The sequence below is a fragment of the Peromyscus californicus genome, unplaced genomic scaffold (genome assembly GCF_007827085.1).
Source record: "Peromyscus californicus insignis strain IS unplaced genomic scaffold, ASM782708v3 Scaffold_5__1_contigs__length_169319896, whole genome shotgun sequence".
In the NCBI taxonomy this organism is placed as follows: Eukaryota; Metazoa; Chordata; class Mammalia; order Rodentia; family Cricetidae; genus Peromyscus; species Peromyscus californicus.
Genome location: NW_026294573.1, coordinates 27,704,381 through 27,726,536, shown reverse-complemented (window position 1 = coordinate 27,726,536; position 22,156 = coordinate 27,704,381). Strand labels below are relative to the sequence as shown.

Genomic DNA, 22,156 nt, shown 5'->3' with positions numbered 1-22,156 from the left:
CAGTTAACATTTTGTCGTTATTCTTGTGTTAACTTTAGGCAAGTCTCCGAGTGCCTAAGTGCACTGTTCTCTATCTGTCATCAAACCCAGCTCAGTTTTTTTTTTTTTTTTGTTTGTTTGTTTGTTTGTTTTTCGAGACAGGGTTTCTCTGTGTAGCTTTGCGCCTCTCCTGGAACTCACTTGGTAGCCCAGGCTGGCCTCGAACTCACAGAGATCCGCCTGGCTCTGCCTCCCGAGTGCTGGGATTAAAGGCGTGCGCCACCACCGCCCAGCCAGCACAGTTTTACAAGTCTTAACACAGTGCTCACGACAGGATATAAAATCTCCACTCTTTTCTAACTGCTTCCCAGAGACCAAAAAAAATAATTATTTATTTTTATTTTACATGCATTGGTTTTTGCCTTCATGTATGTCAATGTGAGGATTCTGGATCCCCTGGAACTTGAGTTACAGACAGTTGTGGGGTGCCATGTGGGTGCTGGGAATTGAACCAGGGTCTTCTGGAAGAGCACCCAGTGCTTTTAACCACTGAGCCATCTCCCGAGCCCCCTCATAAAACTTTTAAATGACCAATAAAATGAAAAAATGTTCAGTTGAATTACTATTACTGATTACTAATCAGAGAAATGCAAATTGAAAACAAAATGAAGGACTAGCAGGATGGTACCTGACACCAAACCAAGCATAGTGACCTGAGTTCGATTTCAGGACCCACATGGTGGAAGGAGAGAACAGATTCCTACACGCTGTACACTGGCTTCTGTATGTACAATGTGGTACAACCACACACTACACATATACACACACATAAATAAATGTAAGATGAATAAACAAGTAAATATATAAAGTGAGTTCCATATTCTAACTCCCATTTTGCTAATATTTTTCAAGTTTGACAGATGACATGTGGGCCAGACTTGAGGTGACTACAATACTATTTCACCAATGACAAAAGAGTAAATGAATGAAATTCTGAAGAACTAAATTTTTTCTTTTTTCTTTTTTTTTTTTTTTTCTGGTTTTTCAAGACAGGGTTTCTTTGTGTAGCCCTGGTTGTCCTGGAACTCTGCTCTGCAGACCAGGCTGGCCTCTGTCTTTGCTGAGATTAAAGGTGTGCACCACCACCGCCTGACTGAAATTGATTTTTGTATTCCTACAAAACCTGAGAATTTACATTCCTTAGCTGTAAGTAATCACCTACAAAGAAAAGTAAACTATATCTGGTGCCAACCCCAAGAACCACCTCTTATTCACATATTCACAAGAGCTAATCATTGTTTTCACATTTCAAATGGTTGAGGGGGGGGGTCAAAAAAAGAACATTTCCTGACACAAGAAAATTATATGAAATTGAAAGCATCCATAAACTTTTATTGCAAACAAACACACTAACTCATTCACATATATTGCCTATGACAGTTCAACTGAATCACTGCATAGCTATATTGCTGCAACAGTCTAAAATGTTTACTATCTTCCATTTTTAAGAAGTATACCAACCTTGCCACAGAGCAATGAATCTTAAAGATATTTTAACAGGATCACTGTAACAAACATCTTAAAACAGTATTCTATACATCTTATTTTATATTTTTATTATTTATGTATATGAGTGTTTTGCCTATGTGTATGTTTTGCCTCTGTGCACCATGTGCATGCACTGCCCTCAGGCAAGAAGAAGGAAACAAATCCCCTGGAATTAGAGTTACAGACTGCTATGAGCCACCGTGTAAATCGGACCCATGGCCTCTGGAAGCACAGCCTATACTCTTAACCACTGACCCATCTCTCCAGTCCCTACTTTTATTACTTATTATGTGTATGTAGGGCAAGAAGAGCACACATATACTGTGCATACAGTGAATATGTGGAGATCTGGTAGAGTGGGTTCTGTCCTTCCACTTTTATATAAGTTGGGGCACGGAACTCAGGTTGCCTGGCTTGCGCAACAAACACCATTATGCACTGAGCCATCTTCCCAGGCAGAACAATGTGCTTCTTTACATCTTATTAGGGAATATACATAACAAGAATGCTCATAGAGGAAATTTTATAGTAGAACACCTGGAAACATCAAGAACTCCACAAACATTAAGACATACTTTAAAATTTTTTCAAGTTATTGCAGTGCTGGAGATTGAATCTAGTACCTGGCACAGGTTTGGTTTCCGTTTCTTATATGCACACATATGTGCATGCATGCACAGGTTCACCCATACTAGTCTGGAGTTTTTTGAGACAAGATTTCACTCTAGCCCAGGCTGGCCTCCAACTCATAATTCAGCCTTCCAAGGATTGAAACTACATATGTGATGCACCACACCTGACTTTTTAAAATTCTAGTACATCTTATATGTAAGATACAAAACTACAAATTTTCTCATAGAAAACTTCATGACCCTAAATGTGGCAATGATTTCCTGGACTTGGTACCAAAATTACAGGTAACAAAGCAAAAATAGAAAATAGACTATAGGAAACTAGAAAACTTCTATACATCAATGGAAACAATCACAATGAAATGCCACAGTGCAATGAATGCTGGACAATGATAGCCAAGATTTCTGCAAATCGTGTATCTGGAAAAGGTTAATATTCAGAATATATGAAGATTTTTTTTTTTGCTGTTGGTTTTTCGAGACAGGGTTTCTCTGCAGTTTTGCGCCTTTCCTGGAACTCACTTTGTAGACCAGGCTGGCCTCGAACTCACAGAGATCCTCCTGCCTCTGCCTCCCGAGTGCTGGGATTAAAGGCGTGCGCCACCATCGCCCGGTTGAAGATTTTTTTATTAAACAAAGACCCCAGATAATCTGACTATAACCCAGGCAAAGGACTTCAAGAAAGACATCAAGCCAGCAAGATACTCAACATTAAAGAAACACAAATCAAAAACTAAAGTTAGATACTGAGGGACCAGGATAGGACTTAGATTTCCTCTAGGCAGACACTAGGTAATAAAGGTGGTGAACTTCTTTGCTATTTTGTCTTTTTTTTTTTTTTCCAGAGCTGAGGACGGAACCCAGGGCCTTTAGGCAAGCGCTCTACCACTGAGCTAAATCCCCAACCCCAAAGGTGGTGAACTTCTAAGATGGCTGGCTTCTTCTACACTCTCTAACCTGAGACAAAAACACTATCCTTGCTGCAATGGATTGTCCAGAGTTCAAGATAAGGCTATGTTTACCTTACAGTTGTGGGACAATCAACCACCAATCCAATTAAAGGACGAAGACCCACTGGAAGACTTTAAAAACCCAGCCCTTGAGAAACTGGATTTCCAGGTCCTAGATGCCCCTCTGCTTTGCAGGGTTTGTCTCTGTATGCTTGTAGTACAAGTACAAGTACACACATTTCCTCATCTCTAACTAAAGTCTTCCTTCACTGGCTGATTTGGTTTGCTGTGTTTGAGAATTTCCTTGCTGCTACTAATTACAACAGATACTATTAAAAACACAGAAAATAAAAAAACCAAAAAAAAAAAAAAAAAAGCCGGGCGGTGGGATTTAATCCCAGCACTCGGGAGGCAGAGCCAGGCGGATCTCTGTGAGTTCGAGGCCAGCCTGGGCTACCAAGTGAGTTCCAGGAAAAGGCGCAAAGCTACACAGAGAAACCCTGTCTCGAAAAAACCAAAAAAAAAAAAAAAAAACACCACAGAAAATAACATGGGGAGTTGAGGATGTATAGATACTAAAATTCTATACAGTTGGTACTAAAATGTAATGTCATAACAATTCAGAAAAAAACAATGTAGTTTAAAAACATGAAACTAGCCGGGCGGTGGTGGCGCACGCCTTTAATCCCAGCACTCGGGAGGCAGAGCCAGGCGGATCTCTGTGAGTTCGAGGCCAGCCTGGGCTACCAAGTGAGTTCCAGGACAGGCGCAAAGCTACACAGAGAAACCCTGTCTCGGAAAAAAAAAAAAAACAAAACATGAAACTAAAGTTGCCATATGATCTAAGAATCCCACTTCCAGAATACATTTTTTTGAGAAGTATCTCTTCCATTCATTAGCCAATTTACTGATTAGATGATTTGGGTTTTGTTGTTGTTAATTTTGTTTTGGTGTTTGATTTTTGCAGTTTTCTAGATGTCCTAAATACTACATTTCTGTCTTAAGCACATTTAGCAAAGATCCATTCCCCTCACTGCTGAAAGCTCTCACTGACTCTTTGTTGTACAAAAGCTTTTGAATTTCACTGTAACCCCTGTCAATTCTTGGCACTATTTCTTATGCAATTGGATTGCTTTTCAGAAAAATACCTGCTGATCCCTTAATCTTGAAATGTTTTTCCTGTTTTTCTCTGGCATTTTCAAAGATTGTAACATTAAGGTCTTTAATCACTTCTTACTGTTGTTTTACAATGTCGAAGACATGGATCTTGTTTCATTCTTTTGTCTGTAGAAAACCCAGCCCCATGTAAACTCTTTTCCCAGTAACTGTTTTTCACAGCCTTTTCAAAGGAAAATCAGGTGGCTACAGCATTACAGATTTCTCTCAGAGTCCTCAAGTATACTCCATTGGCCTATGTGTTGGCTTTTAAGCCAGTATCATTCTGGTTTTCTAACGAGGCTCTGTAATATAATTTGGTACTATAATACCTCCAGCACTGTCCTTTCTGCATAGGATACTCTGTTATTTGTGGTCTTTTGTGCTTCAATATTAATTTTTGTTTCCTAATTCTGTGAAGAATAACACTGGGATTTTGATAGGGACTGTATTGAACCTGCAGATCACTTTTGATAATAGAGCCATTTTTATAATATTACTTTTGCCAACTCATGAATACACGAGTGCTTTTCAAACTAGTGTCTTCCCTGGCTTCTTTCTTCAGTTTACTTTTTTTTGTTTTTGTTTTGTTTGAGACAGGGATTCTCTGTAGTACAGTTTTTATTACAGAGGTCTTCCATTTCTTGCTTATGTTTATTCCTGTGGTTGGTTTGGTTCTGGTTTTATTTTGAAGCTATCATGGATAAGTTTTCCTTTTTCTGGGCAAGTTTATCATTGATATTAAAAAAGTACTGATTTTTGTTGGTGGATTTTGTGTCCGACATCACTGGTACAAATATTTTCTGACAGCACTGGTACAAATATTTTTCAAGTATTAAGAGTTTTATGTTGGGGTCCTTAGGTTCTTTTATTTCCTTCTTTAGTTATGTATAATAGTCCTGGCTGTCCTGGAACTCACTCTGAAGACCAGGCTGGCCTCAAAATCACAGAGATCCAACTTCTTCTGCTTTCCCAGTGCTGGAATTAAAGATGTGGTACCACACAAGACATCCTTAGGATCTTTTAAGCACAGGATCATGTTCACATGAAAATAGAAATTAATTTGATTTCTACCTTTCCTATTTGTATTCCTTTTATTTATTCTATCTTAGGATCTAGCTAAGACATTGAGCAGTGTACTGACTGAGAGTGGCATCTTTGTGTCATTCCAGTCTTAGAGGAAGTTGCCTAAATTTTTCCCAATTTCACATAATTGCATATAAGCTTGTTGCATGTAGTCTTTGTTACATGCTACTTCAGGACTTTTGCCATGAAGGAATGTTAAATTTTATGAAGACCATTTAATGAAGACCATTTAATATTCGAACAATAGAGGACTGCTACTAGGTATAGTGGAGGGGAAAGTTTAATTCTTTATTATTATTTTTTATGTGTGTAGTTTTTTGAGACAGGGTTTCTCTGTGTTAACAGCCTTAGCTGTCCTAGAACTCACTTTGTAGACCAGGCTGGCCTCGAGCTCACAGAGCTCTTCCTGCCTCTGCCTCCTAAATGCTGGGATTAAAGGTGTGCCCCAGCATGCCTGTTAAGAAAGTTTATTGTGAATAAAAGGGAGAGCAAAACCAGAGGCAGAGACATCTGGAAAAAACCAGAGTGGACATAACCCTGAGCCGGGACATGTGAGGAGAGGGAAGAAGGGAGAGCCAGGGAAGGGCTATGGGGGGAGTGTATGCCAGCCAGGAGGGCCCTGTAACTAGTAGACGGAGGGATGCTGGGAGAACCTAGAGGCAATTGTCCCAGGCTTGAGACCTAACATCATCCCTATAGCATGTTCATGATATATGATCTTGTGTCCTTGAATAGTTTGCAAAAAATGGTAAGAGAATTTTTGTCTCTGTCTTCACCCGAGTAACTGGTGTGCGTGCGTGCGTGTGTATGTGTAACCTTATCTGGTCCCAGGCATAATGAGTTTTGGTGGTCCTTCCATTTCTATTTTAGGAACACTGGTGTAAGCTGTTCATTTAAGGTTTAGTAGAATCCAGTAGTGAGTTGTCCAAACTTGGGCTAAGCTTTCTTGGAAGACATTTTGTTACCATTTCAATTTTGTTGATTGTTTGGATCTATGTTGTTTAATTTGGTAAGTCATGTGTCTAGAAATGTATCTATTTCCTCTATTAGATTTTACAGTTTCTTGAACATTAGTCACAAAGTACTCTCTAATGATTCTTTTTCATTAAAATCTGTAGTAATCGCCTCTTTTTCGTCTCTAATTTTATTAATTTGGTATGTCTCTCTCTTTTTGTTAGCTTGGCTGGAGATTTCTTAGTTTGTTTTTTTGACACTGGGTTTCACTGTGTAACCCTGGATGTCCTAGAACTCATTCTGTAGACCAGGAAGACCTCGAACTCAGAGAGATCTGCCTGCATCTGCCTCCCAAGTGCTGGGATTAAAAGCATGCTGCCACCACATCTGGCTTGGGATTTCTCAATCTTTATCTTTTCTTTTTCCCTCAGAGAATCAATTCTGATTCTATGTACTCTTCTTTTAGTTTCTATTTCATTGGTTTCTGCTCTGATCTTTATTTTTTTTTTTTAATGTTTACTACTTTGGGGTTTGAATTTTCTTCTTTTTCTAGAACCTTGTGGTGTATCATTAGGTTATTTACTAGAGGTCTTTCTGGTGTTTTTATTTTTTTTTTGTTTTTTTTTTTGTTTTTTTTTGTTTTTTAAGATTCTCATTATATTGTCCTGACTAGCCTAGAACATGCTATATAGATCAGGCAGACCTTGAACTCATATAGATGTCTTGCCTCAAACCCATAAATGCTGGGGTTAAAGGCATGTACCAACATGGCTAGCCTCTAAATTTTTTTTTTTAATTTTATGTGCAATAGTGTTTTGTCTGCATGTATGTCCATGTGAGGGTGTCGGATCCTCTGGGACTGGAGTTACAGACAGTTGCAAACTGTCATGTGTGTGCTGGGAATTGAACCCAGGTCCTCTGGAAGAGCAGCTAGTACTCTTAACCACTGAACCATTTCTCCAGCCCCCTTATTCTTAACTATGTATTTGCATATGTCTGTGTAGGATATATATACATGGATACAACTGCTCTTGGAGGCCAAGAAAAACTATTGGATTCCCCTGAAGCAGGAGTTACAGGTGATTGTGAACTGCCCATGTAGGTGCTGTGAACTAAACACAGGTAAATATGCAAAAACAGTGCTCTGCAAAAGCAGTGTATACTTTTAACTGCTGAGTCATCTCTCTAGCGCCTCTCCCTATTTTTCTAATGTAAACTATGTATCAAAACTATAAACTTTCCTCTTAGAAGTGCCTTTACTGTACCTAAAGTTCTGGATTTTTGTGTGCTCATTTTCTTTCAATTCTAAGACCTTTATAATTTCCTAAAATTTCTCCACTGGTCATTCAAGAGTATGCTATTTAGTGTAAATGTTTTTGTGTGGTTTCTATCAATTATCTTGCTACTGACTTCTAGTCTTATTGTACTTTATTCTGAAAAGATAATAGTTTAGATTCTTTTGTGTGAACAAATACTTGTTTTGTGTCTGAGAATGTGCTATATTTAGGAGACAGTCCAATATGCTGCTGAGAAGACTGTATTCTGTTTCTGTTGGATGAAATGTTCTACTGATATCTATCAAGTCCACTAAAACTGTAATATAGTTTAACTGTTTAATAAACTAAAACGAATATTGAGACTTGTGTTGTTTTTCAAATAATAACATGTCAATTTTCCACCAATGTTATAGCCCTAAACAAATGTTAAGACTTTGGTTTCAACATTTCTTTACACACACACATACATACACACACACATACACACACACACATACACACACACACACACACACACACACACACACATTCTCACACTTAGACATTTTATTACTATTATTATTATTATTATTATTATTATTATTATTATTATTATTATGTGGTTTTTTTAAAGTATTTATTTAATTTTATGTCTACAAGTTGTTTGCCTGTGTGTACATATGTGCACTGTGTACATATGCATGGTGCCTGTAGAGGCCAAAAGAGGATAATGGAAACCAAACCCAGATCCTTTGCAAAAGCACCAAGTACCCTTAGCCACCGAGACCTCTCAAGCCCCGATTTTGTTTTCTTTGAGACAGCTGTCTCACATGATAGCTCCAGCTGGCCTAGAACACACTCAGTAGTGTAAGCAGGCCTATATAACTCATAATCCTCATGCTTCAGCATCCCAAATACTGGCCTAGCACTCACCGCCTATTTTTGAACTGTACTGAATTCCATTTGGGAAAAAAAAAAGAATAACAGGGGCTAAGCAATGGTTCAGTGGTTAAGTGTACTCACTACTCTTTCAGAGGGCCAGAGTTCTGTTCCCACCACCAGGTGGCTCACAACTTTCTGTTAACTACAGCTCCAGGGGATCCAAGTCTCTGGCCTCTCAGGGAACCTTCACTCACAATACACATATCCACATACATATAATTAAAAATCATAAAAATTAGCCAGGTGTAGTGGCACATGCCTCTAATCCCAGCACTCAGGCAGCAGAGAAAAGTAGATTTCTGAGTTGGAGGCCAGCCTGGTCTACATAGTGACTTCTAAGACAGCCAGGGCTATGTAGAGGTTCCCTATCTCAAAAAAATAAAAACAGCCAGGCAGTGGTGGTGCATGCCTTTAATCCTAACACACAGGAGGCAGAGCCAGGCAGATCTCTGAGAATTCAAGGCTAGCCTGGGCTAGAGACTGAGTTCCAGGCGAGACGCCAAAGCTACATACACAGAGAAACCCTGTCTCAAAAAACCCCCCAAAAAGTAATAATAATGAAAATAATGATAACAGTAATAAATAAAATAAAATTAGATTTTAAAGAAATGGAATGAGTTGAATAACAATAACATAATAGAAATAATTATAAGGAATATTGTACAATTTCCTAAGATACAATATTCAGTCCAACAGGCAGCTCTTTAAGGTATTTTATTATTATTACTATTATTATTATTCATTATATGCGGGGGTGGGGGAAATGTGCACATGACTTTTGGTACCCATGGAGGCTAGAGGCACTGGGTCCCCGAGAGCTGGTTTTGAAGGTGTTGTGATCTGCCCAATGTGGGTGCTGGAAACTGAACACAAGTCCTCTAAAGTATAGTAAGTACTCTTAACCAATAACATCGTCTCTCCAGTCTCTAGAGGGAAGCTCTTTAAGACTCAATATGTTCTAAATGGATGGAGCCTCTGTATTCAGGAAGTAAACAACTCCAGAGCTTCAGTAAGTACCTGAAATGAACCACACACACTAGACCCCTATCTCTCTACCTCACTGAGTTTATGTAAGCATAAGGCCTCCTCTCAGACTAAGGACGTTGAGCTGTCTAAAAGAGGCATATCAGCCAAGTTACATGGAAAAAGCAGAGACCAATCAAGCTGCCTGGAAAAAGACATTCTCCAACCTATGGAGAGGCCTGACTACAAGCAGTGCAGGAAACTCCAGGCTGCTGGCTTGTGGGTGTCACCCATTATGGGGCAGGATTTTGGTAAGCCAACTATTCCTGAGTCATTTCTGTTCCTGTAAGTAATAAATAAATAAAATTCAGTGATTCTCTAAATTCAGACTTTGGTGGTATCCTTATTAAGATCTATCAACAGATCCCTATCCCTATTCACAATTTCCCAAAAATAGTGACACAGAAGTATTAACCATTATCAGTTTCTGTAGTTAACATAATATCGATATTAATTTGAATTCTAATACATCTGCCCTGTCAGTACAGCTCAATTTTAAGAACAGATACAATTAAAAAACATTTTCTAAGGCTGAGGCTGTAGCCTAATGATAAAATACTTCCCTGGAATGCATGAGGAATTGAATTTGATCTCCATCACTATTTAAAAAAATGAATAAATTTGTTTCATTTTGTTTTTGTTGTGACAAGGTTTCTCTGTGTAGCTCTGGCTGTACTAGAATTCATTTTGTAGAGTAGGCTGACCTCAAACTCACATAGATTTGCCTACCACTGCCTCCCAGAGTGCCGGGATTAATGGAGTGCATTACCATACCTGGCAAATTTACTTATTTATTTTTTGTGAGGGTGAAGACACTGAAATGGCTCAACAGGTAAAAGCATTTGATGAACATGCCTAACAATCTAAGTTCAATTCCTGAAACCCATAATAGAAGGAGAAATGACTCAGACCTCACATGTGTGCAGTGTGGCATGTATGCTCCTGCTTCCTCATGTGCACAGTGAGGCTTGGAGACACTATTGTGTACTGCAGTGGGATCTACCATGCTGCTGCGGCTGGTGGCCAGCTCCATCATACTGGCAGCTGATGGAAGAGAAGTTTCTACACTGCTACTGGCATGAGCCTTTGAGACTAGGAAGCCTGGTGTGGCTCCATTTCTGTGCATTCAGAATCTTTACGCTTTCTTAGATCTATGTGGATTAATGCCCCACATTGGGCACCAAATGCAGCTGAAAGTTTTCCTGTGTCCCACCCAGTCCTGCAGCTGCTCAGACCCAAATAAACACACAGAGGCTTATATTAATTACGAACTGTATGGCGATGGCTTGTAGCTCAAGCTTCTTGCTAGCTAGCTCTTATATCTTAAATTAATCCATTTCAATTAATCTATAAGTTGCCACATAGCCATGGCTTACCGGTATTTTCACATCTTGCTTCTCCTAACGGTGGCTTGCAGCATCTCCTTCCTCTCCTTTCTCCTCCCACTATCTCTCTTGAGATTTTCCTGCCTGACTCCATCCTGCCCTGCCATAGGCCAATGTAGCATTATTTATCAACCAATCAGAGCAACACATATTCACAGCATACAGAAAGACATCACATAGCATTCTCGGGTCTTTGATGGAGTTGAAGACTAGGTAATTATAGTTATAGTTTCCTTAATTATGATTAAGGATAAATTAGATATAAAACTTTATAGACTCACCAAGATAGGATAGACAATTGAATGTCTTCTCTGATTTTGTTAAATTTGAAGAGACTAGACATTGTAAGTGTAATTCTTGCTTAATAACTGTTTTGTTATATGTAATTTTACTATATTAAAGTTAAAACCTTCCTTTTTGATTGGACAGAAAGGGGGAAATGCTGTGGGATGATCCTTCTGTATGCTATGAATATGTATTTCTTTCATTGTTTGATAAAGCTGTTTTGGCCTAAGGCAATGAAGGATAAGGTCAGGTGGAAGAATCAAACTGAGCACTCAGGATAAGGAGTGGAGGGGGGATACACAAGCCAGCCACCCAAAGAACCAAGATGCCAGAGGACCATTAAAGCCACAGTCATGTGACAATACTCAGATTAATAGAAATGGGTTAACTTACATGTAAGAGCTAGTTAGTAATAAGCCTGAGCCATCCACCAATCATTAATATAAGCTTTTGTGTGATTATTTAGGACTGGGAGGTTGGGACAAAAGGCTCCACCTCCATTTACAGAATCTGAAGTTAGTCTGGGCCACAAGTGATCACATCTCAAAAAAACCAAACACAAAATCAGAGCATGCCTATGATCCCAGAACTACAGAGGTTAGAGAACCCAAGGTCATCCATGACAACATAACAATATGTAGGATTGTATCTCAAGAAGGAAGAAAACATAGAAATAAGTGGTGAAGGATTTAAAAGAGGCTTAGGTTTAGGTAAACCTGCATTCAAATTATCAATTAAAAGCTAAACTGTAGGGGACAGAAAGATGGCTCACTAATTAAGGGCACTGGCCATTCTTCCAGAGGAGACTATTCCAAGGATCCAAAAAGTAGCTCACAACCATCTGTAATATCCATCCAGTCCAAGGGAATCTGACACCTTCACCTGACAGGCATCAGGTACTGACTGATACACATACAGACAGACAGACAGACAGACAGACAGACAGACATGCAGGCAAAACACTCATACACATAATAATAAAATTTTTTCAATTTAAAAAAGAGCTGAGAAGTGGTGGTTTACAACTTTAATCTCAGCACTTGGGAGGCAGAAGCAGGTGGATCTCTGTGAGTTTGAGGCCAGCCTGGTCTACATAGTGAGTTCTACGACAGCCAGGGCTACAGAGAAACCCTGTGCCAAAAAACCAAAAACTTTAAAAAATAAATAAATAAATAAAAATACATTAAAAAAATTTAAAAAATAAACTGTATCATTAGGCCTTAGTTGCTTTTTTCCCCCCTAAGTATAGTGTAGTATCTTCATCTAGGTGACCACTGTAGCAAATAATACACATCTAGTAACAATGTCCTTCTCTTCCTTACTAAGGGATCTTCAGTTTTACTCTAAAGCAAAAACAGATTCAACAATGGGACTACAAGTACTAGATTTCTTTGAAGCTACTTTGGCAAAAGTAGGCAGCACTTCCAGACCAGCTCTTTAGGATAGGCCTAAATCTGGGTGTTATGGCACACACCTGTGAATCCTGAACTAGGAGACTGTGCTGGTTAGTTCTATGTCAAGTTGACACAAGCTAGAGTCATCACAGAGGAGGGAGCCTTAATTGAGAAAATGGCTCCCTGATATCTGGATGGAGGGCATTTTCTTTTCTTTTGTTTTTGTTTTTGTTTTCAGAAACAGGGTTTCTCTGTGTAGCCCTGGCTGTCCTGGAACTCACTCTATAGAACAGACTGGCCTCGAACTCACAGAGATCCACCTGCATTTGCTTCCTGAGTGCTGGGATTAAAGGCGTGCACCACTACTATGGAGGGCATTTTCTTAACTGATTGATGGGGAGAGGCCCAACCCAAACCTTTAATCCCAGCACTCAGGAGAGACAGGTGGATCTCTGTGAGTTCAAGGCCAGCCTGGTCTACACATCAAGTTCCAGGACAGCCAAGGCTATACAGAGAAACCCTGTCTCTAAAAAACAAAGAGGAAAAAAAAGACGACAACAACAAAAAAGCAACTAAAGTAGAAGTATTGGAGGCAAGCTAATACCAGCCTGTGTTACACAGTTCGAGGACAGCTACCAGAGAAAGATCTTATTTCAAAAAGACAAGAGGGAAGCAGTTGCATATCTCTGGGAAAGACATTTGCTAAGCAAGTCTATGAAGACTTAAGTTGATCCCTGGAACCCACATATGATGGACAGAAAGAGTCAAATCCAAAGTTGTCCTCTGGCCTTCCCATGTGTACAGTGACACACCTGGACCCCACTCTGGACATACAGTAATAAAATTAAATTACAATTAAAAGTAAATGAGAGAAAGGTATAACAAGAGTGGAACCCGCTGTTTTCCTATAAATATAATAGAATTTTTAAAAGAATGAGGTGCATCTAAGTAGAATCCAAATCTTCAAACACATCAGTATATTTCTGACCCTTCTATAATTTAACTATCCAAGGTTGTACATCATTTTCATTTTCCTAATAAAACTATTCTTTACCATTTAAAAGTTAAAGAAATACATATGGCGGCTTTTTACAAACTAGTATAAATAAAACAAACGTTCTGAATCTAAGTGACTATTTCATGAACAAATTAGCAATGCTCTAATTTTTCCTTGAAAACTGTTGTTTGTTCTCAAAGAACTTAATCTATCAATCATGTTAATAGTTATTCATTAATGAGCTGGTATTTCAGGAACTTTTACTGAATACGAATCTTTAAAGGAAGCTGGGCATGGTGGTGCATGTCTTTAATCCCAGCGCTTAGAAGGCAGAGGCAGACAGATCTTGTAGGAATTTAGCAGAGTGGCTGTTTCTGGGTTAGACATTAGAATGAACAGCTTTTTTTCCAGATGTACTTTGACCTTGATGAATCATTGTGGTAAACAGTAAAGAGTTGTAGACGAATTTCTAAATGGTCTTATTAAATTAAAAAAACAAAACAAAAAAAAAAATGAAGCCAAATATAGGGTAAAAACCTTAGAGAAAGATCAAGGAAGTAAGGAAAGCCACAGCTAACCTTACCTCACCAACTCAGCAGCTTCGAGTTGTTTACCCAGGTCTTATGTACCTTGCTTTTCTGCCCTCTTATTGGCTCTCTTACCCCAGCTACCTCACTTCCCCTTCATACAAAGCTCTGTCACTGTCTGTCTGTACAGTCCTCCAGGACTCTATGGTTGGTACTGGGATTAAGGGTGTGTATCACCACGCTTGGCCATGTTCTCCAGTATGGCCTTGAACACACAGAGATCCTGCCTGCTAAGTGATAGGATTAAGGGCATGTGCTACAGCTGCCTGACTTCTTTGTTTACTTAAAATGGCTTGCTGGGGGCTGGAGAGATGGCTCAGAAGTTAAGAGCACTGGCTGTTCTTCCAGAGGTCATGAGTTCAATTCCTAGCAACCACATGGTGGCTCACAACCATCCATAATGAGATCTGGCGCCCTCTTCTGACCTGCAGGTGTATATGCAGACAGAACACTGTATACATAATAAATAAATAAATCTTAAAAAAAAAAATGGCTTGCTATTTCCTCTGATCTCCAGGCAAACTTTAATTATTAAAGCACAAATAAAAATCACCAAAAAGAATCTTTGTGGAAAACAGTGATTGTTTTCTGTGATTTGTAGAAATGTTTTACTGAAGAGGTGTGTTGCAACCTTTGCATGACTTTGGTCACAAGACGCCTCTGGTACACCTAAGGCTCTTAGATTATTGTGTACTGCAATGATACACAATAATGAACTGTAAGTCATGAGGGCATGTGATGCTTTCCTTTAGTGAGACATATAGATTAGAATAGCGACTTTGGTATAAGGAAATACTTTACCCAAAAAACAACACTGGGTAACAATCAAAGAATACGCCTTTGCACAGCTGTTCTAGGTTCAGTACATCAGAGACTAGACCTTCCTGCTGCCACACAGGCTTCAAAATTTCATCTTGGAGTGCCTTCTTTCTTCAACTGACTCATGCTACAAAGAACGCCCCAACAGCTCTTTAGGAAGTTGGAAGTCAGCCTAATCTACGCAGTGAGTTCCAGGCCAATCAGGGCTACACAGTGAAACTGTTTCAAAAAATAAATAGTACAAAATAAAATGATGAATGTAGAAAAGAAAACCATTTAGTTTACTTCTATTAATAATACCAGACCTGAGCAAAGGTGTATTTACAGCAAGTATTTAAAAATTATTGGTTAAAACAAATGTACTGAGAAAAAAAGTAGTGAAAATGAGTTATAATGGTAGAGGGATGAGTTCTAGCTGCTGTTTTAATATTTGACTACCTTCCTGACCACCAATGACAAGTTCAAAGATGAGCAGAAAAACCAAGGTGGTTCAGTCATAATCTTTCTATATTAATTACCAATTTTAAATGAATATACATATAAGAAAGTAAAAAGAAATGACAGGGAAGTATCTACACTGGAATTCAATACATAGTACTCTATGGTATATATGGATATTATTATTTATTTTACTAAAACTGACAATAAAAAAAAGAAACTGACAATAGTATCTGTGGTGATATATTTGTAATCCAAGAAATAAAGCTTGCCTGAAGATCAGACGAAAGAGTGAGCCAGAGTTAGCCACAGAGGTCAGACAATGGTGGCACACACCTTTAATCTTAGCACTCTTTGAGAGTCAGAAGCAGAGATCTGAATTTCTGTGAATTCAAGGCCACAGTGGGCTACATGAGATTAATCCAGTCTAAAAGAGAAACAGAGCCAGGCAGTGGTGGCACACACTTTTAATTCCAGCACTTGAGACAGGAAGTGATATGGCTCGCAGAGAAAGGAATATAAAGCGGGAGGAGACAGGAATTCGCTCTCCTGTAGAGGTTCTGTCAGGCTGAGGAGTTGGTGAGGTAAGAGGAGGTATCTGTGGCTTATTCTGCTTCTCCGACCTTTCAGCTTTCACCCTGATATCTGGCTCCAGGTTTTTATTATAAGACCATTTAGGATTTGTGCAACAAGTATCAAATCAGTTTACAATACTGTCATTCCTGTTAGCTGACTGAATTTCTCTAATTGAAAGGACTGTTCAATGTTTTGACTTAAGCTTATTTTTTCAATATGTGATTTTGTCATACTGTCAAATAAAAACAAGACAGAAATTTTTAAACACAATGTATAAAATTAATCTACCATTCCAAAAGGATAAACTTCTGGAGGATAGAGAGGGCCCAGTGGTTAAGAATGCTCTCCCAAGAACCTGTGTTTGACTGCACACACATAACAGCTTACAACCAACCACAACTCCAGAGGATCCAACATATATCATACATGCATGTAGTACACAGACATACATACAAGCCAAGTATCTATATACATAAAATAAAATGAAACAAAAATTTAAGTCAATCAAGAGGTTAGAGAGGTAGCTCAGCAGTTAAGAGCATATACTGTTCTTGCAGAAAACCTGAGTTCAATTCCCAGTACCTATGTTAGACAACTTGTAAACTCCAGCTTCAGGAACATCTGATGCTCTGGCCTCCTCCAAGACCTGCACTCATGTGCACATACAAAGACACACACAGACACAAAATTAAAAATAAATCTTTCTTTTGTTTTTCTTTTCTTTTTTTCTTTTTTCAAGACAGGGTTTCTCTGTGCAGCTTTGGAGCCTGTCCTGGACCTCACTTTGTAGACCAGGCTGGACTCAAACTCACAAAGATTTGCCTGGCTCTGCCTCCTGAGTGCTGGGATTAAAGAAAGGCGTGCACCACCACCGCCCGGCTAAGTCTTTCTTTTTTTAAAGTCAGTCAAGCTAGGCATAGTGATCTTTATTTCCAGCAGACAAGTCTCTGTGAGTCCAAGGCCAGTCTGGTCACTATATACTGAGCTCCAGACAAGCTTAAACTACATAGTAAGTCTTTAATCCCAGCACTCGGGAGGCAGAGGCAGGCGGATTTCTGTGAGTTCGAGGCCAGCCTGGTCTATAAAGGGAGTTCCAGGAAAGGTGCAAAGCTACATAGAGAAACCCTGTCTCGAAAAAAAAACAAAAAACAAAAAACAAAAAACCGTCAATCTAACAAAACCACTTTCCAGAAACACTACAAAAACAAAAGGTCCATGATCATTTGCTGAAGACTCTGACACTTTGTTCTTTACTTCCTCATTAAATACTGTGAAATATTTCATTATACATCTAACCTTTCTCTTCCAATGCTTAAGTAATGTTGTTCAGTGGTAGAGCACTTGCTTACGTGAAGCCCTAGACTTAATCCTCAGGACCACATTAAATAAATGTGTGTGTGTGTGTGTGTGTGTGTGTGTGTGTGTGTGTGTGTGTGTATAAATGTTTCTTCTATCTAGACTCTACTGCTTGCAAGAACATTCAATAGCTAAATCCACTGTAGACTAGGAGAATTATTACTAGTTATCATTCAAAAAAATGTTGTCAAACTAACTGTAACGAGAAGGTAGGTATGTACAGAACTGAGTGGAGGTAAATGTAAAGAAAAAGAAACATATTCCCCTTAAAAATTCTAGATGACAAAATTTACCATACATAAACAAGTATATAAACATCCTGTAAAATTCAATTCCATTCTTAGTATTTATCCTACAGAAATACATGAACATATAAACAATACATATAGCAAAACATATTCAGTATTGTTTTTAATAATAAAAAATTTAAAGTTGTTTATATGTATTAATGGGAAGCTGGTTACGTTATAGCCCTGTAATAAAATACCAGTAGCAATTAAAAGGACACATACAATACGTCTATAGCCACTGACACAGAAAGATGTCTACACAGTTGAATGAAAAAACAGGAATAATATTCATGTGGTTCCTGAACATAAACCTCATATACCACTTATGTGTACACATTCATAGAAAAGGTCTGGAAAGATATATATTAAACTCTTAAAGCTAGTTAAATCTTTTGAAAATAGTAATAAAGACATTTACTTTCTACGTTAATCATTCTGTACTGTAATTAATGTATTACTTTTATAATCTATCACACAGCATCTAAAGAGACTGCAAACTAATTAAAAACCTGTAAAAAAAAAAAAAAGGAAAAGGTAAGTGCAAGCTATACAATCCATATCAGCACAAAGTATTGCTTTGTTTTAACACAATAAAAACTGAAAGAATATTTACTAAAAATAAAGAACAATCTAAACACCTCAACTTAATGACACTAAGGTTAACCCAAACTGGACCATCACACAATTCAATACTAACTAAAAACTATAATGGTTAAATACTGAATCAAGACATAATAACTAAAGGGAACCATTTTTTTCCTCAAATAGTACTTACAGTTCTCTACAATTTCATCAAAAACTGCATCACTTTTCTGTTCAAACTGGAAAAAAAAAGAGAAAAATACCATTATTCTCAAATATTTCAATCTTACTTTTTGGAATCCCTCTCTACTCCACCAGCAGAAATTTGTTGTTCTTAAAATCAAAGTCAACCATGTTACAGTGATGGCTACTGTTGAGTATGTAGGGACTATAAGACAGAAGTAGAGCAGAGTCTGAGGTAATTCTAGACCTGTAAAACAGACAGCAAGTGGAAATAAAGCTGGGGCCACTCCTGGAATTCATGGTACTCTTCTTACCTTTAGCCTTCCAAGTGCTGAGATTTCAAGCATGAGCCAAACAGCTGGCAAGCATTTCCCAGAGAGACTTAATGACAGAACATTTTTGGAAGAGAACACTAACAAGAGTCAGAATCACACTGATAAGTCATACGAACTGATGTCAGGGGTCACCTTGTGCATTTCAATATACAGTAACTTTTTTTTGTTTTCTTTTTTTGGTTTTTCGAGACAGGGTTTCTCCGTGTAGCTTTGGAAGCTGTCCTGGAACTCACTCTGTAGCCCAGACTGGCCTCAAACTCACAGAAATCTGCCTGCCTCTGCCTCCCGAGTGCTGGAATTAAAGGCGTGTGCCACCACCATCCCCAAAAGTAATTATTAATGATTTGGAATATATTCCTTGAACTCTTCCTTTAATATGAATATGGTTTTAGCTCATAAAATAGGGCAATTTTATTTTTGCTGTTGTAAGATTAACAAATGAGTACATTAGTAGACATTTTTGTATGAATTATTATGGTGGGTGTGTGGGTGTGTGTGTGTGTGTGTGTATGTAATAGTTCTACGTGTCCCCATTGTCTGGATAGTAATTTACTTAATTCATACAGCATTTTCTTCATTATTATTATGGATACTGTTGTATGTATCTCTTTAGAGTTTCTGATGTAAACTTAAAGAAGTGCAATAACTGTATCAAAAGTTACTGATAGTTAAAATATCTGTGCATATTTGTCAAACTGCTCCCCAAAATAGCTATCTTAATTTCTTCCCACATCTGAGTGCTCCTTTCCTTACACTCTCACTAATACTGATTTTATCAGCATGTTTCACCTTTGATCATCTTAGATTTGCAGCTTCACTCTTTGGCTTCTGTTTTTATAGTCATTTCTACTCTCCAGTCCTCTATTTCATGACTGTCATAATAATATAAATTATTCTCAAAGAAATCTTCCTAAGATAAACTTTCTATAGTTCAAAGATTTTCAATTAGTGTGCTATAAAAAATTTAAAGACAGATAAAATGTTCTTAAATTTTTCATTATGATTTATACATTTTAAATATTGTAATGGGATGGACTGCTTCCAGGTTCTCTATATGACAGAGATGAAACTTAAATTTATATCTTACAAATAATTTAATATTTCATCCATAAATCAATTCAGAGAGACTGGATAGATACTATGGTATCAATGAGCATGAGAGTCTTGCCCATTTATTTAGGTCTTTTTTTTTTTCTACTATAGTTTTTTAGCATCCAGAGCTTATTGTTACTTTGTAAATCATTCATGCTTTTGTTTCCTACTGCAATATATGTAACTGAAAAAAAGTATTTCATTTCGATTTCTTGCTACTGGTATATAAAAAGTATTATTGAATTTTTTACTTTGATGCTTTTATTTGTAATCTCGTAAAACTCATTAGTTTTAAAAGCATTTGAGATTCCTTGGGGTTGTCTATGTATACAACTATTTTGCTTATAAATAAAAACAGCTTGCTGGCTAGTGGTGGTGCACACCTTTAATTCCAACACTCAGGAGGCAGGGGCAGGTAGATCTCTGTGAGTTCAAGACCACCTGGTCTATAAAGTGAGTTCCAGGACATCCAGAGCACAGAGAAACCCTGTCTCCAAAAAAAAAAAAAAAAAAATTAAAAAGCTTTATTTCTTTCTTATTACTATGCTTTTATTCTTTATTGAATTAGCTAAGTCCTGTACTATGTTAGTACAAGTAATAAAACTGGACATCCTTGCCTTATTTCTAATTGTCCCAATTGGTCCCACAGCAGCTTATAAAATAATCATTCAGAGGCTTAATATTAATTACAAATTGTTTGGCCTGTAACCTATTTTAAAAAGCAGCTTCAGGACCACAGGACTAGGGCAGGACAGAGAAAAGCAAACGGCTACATGTATTCATTTTTTTTTTTACCAAGGGTTACAGTAAATGCGGGCTTCATTGGACAGTGTAACTACAAAGCCTAGTCAATGGTATTTTAAAGGTGAGCAGCTGTGAGCCATGGATGCTCATCTTGGATGATCAACAGTAGTTGTACCACACAGGTATTGAGTGCTATGTCACCTATGAGAGTCCTGATGTCTTTTCTCCCAGCACTGACCTTCCTATTAGATCTTTGTGAACAAGTATTTGGGCTTTTTTTTTTTTTTTTTTTGGTTTTTCGAAACCAGGTAGTTTTGTGTAGTTTTGGTGCCTGTCCTGGATCTCACTCTGTAGACCAGGCTGGCCTTGAACTCACCAAGATCCGCCGACCTCTGCCTCTCAAGTGCTGGGATTAAAGGCATTTTGGGGCTCTTAACCTCATCTGAAGCCTAGGCCCAAACCCAGACGAACTCTTACTGTAGTAGTCAAAGCCCCAAGAGCTATTTGTTAACACAGACATGAACCCCCTGGCATACACTAAGTATACACAGGTCTGGAAGCCTCAACAACAGCACTTATCATCTCTAATGCTCTCACTGCTAGGGCATAGCATCTGAAATGTCTTTTCTCTCTCAACCTCTACTTACAGTACTGGAGACAGTAGCTGCAGACCTGATTCAGGCAGGCAAATGAGTCAGGCTAAGGGTGGAATTCAAGCCTGACCCCTTAAAACTTTCTCTGTATGGCTGCCTAATCCTGGCATATTCCTTCCCTGGACAAAAGAAAACAGCTTGAGACTGACAAGACAGTTCAGCACTTGCTGACAAGCCTGACCCCCTGAGTTCAATCCCCAAATTCCAAATGGTGATGGAAGAAAAGAACCCACACCCCAAAGTTGTCCTCTGACATCCACACACAAATCATGGCACATTCATGTCTGCATGTGTGCACACTCACTGAAATTGGAAATGTGTTGAGTGGTGGTAGCACACATCTTTAATCCTAGCACTCGAATCTCCCAGAGTTTGAGGCTAGCCCACAGAGAGGCCAGTCTACAGAGAAGGGCTACACAAAGAAACCATGTCTCAAGAAAAGAAAAGAAAAAAAAAAGTAAATGTAATTTTAAAATTTAAAGGCATGCCTTTGATCCTAGCACTCAAGAGGCAGAGACAGGCAAATCTCTATGAATTAGAGGCCAGTCTGGTCTACATGAGTTCCAGGGCAGCCAAGGCTACATAGTAAGACCCTGTCTAAAAAAAAAAAAATTTACTTTTAAAACGTGGGATTTCTGGTATGACATAGTCTAGGATATGTGAGTTCTTGGATTCAAATCAAAGTACTACAAAAGAAATAGTAATAGATATAAACCTTTTATTTCTTGTCCCATTTTTAGTAAGTTGGGTCTACTAAAGTATTTGTCTATCTTATCTAAAGTAGGTAAATTAACTGCACAGTTACTAATAATAATTATTATTATCGGGTTGGGGATTTAGCTCAGTGGTAGAGCGCTTGCCTGGCAAGCGCAAGGCCCTGGGTTCGATCCTCAGCTCAAAAAACAAAATTATTTG

At 38.2% G+C, this 22,156-nt stretch overlaps 1 protein-coding gene across 4 annotated transcripts in view; it reads right to left on the bottom strand.

Annotated features, from left to right (window-relative positions):
- Positions 1-22,156, bottom strand: part of Zmym4 (zinc finger MYM-type containing 4) — a 128,886-nt gene that overhangs the window by 87,513 nt on the left and 19,217 nt on the right. For all 4 annotated transcript variants that reach the window (XM_052715876.1, XM_052715877.1, XM_052715875.1 and 1 more), the window contains exon 2: positions 18,428-18,473. In XM_052715876.1, the coding sequence (XP_052571836.1) occupies positions 18,428-18,473 (46 nt within the window). The remainder of the gene's footprint in view (positions 1-18,427; positions 18,474-22,156) is intronic.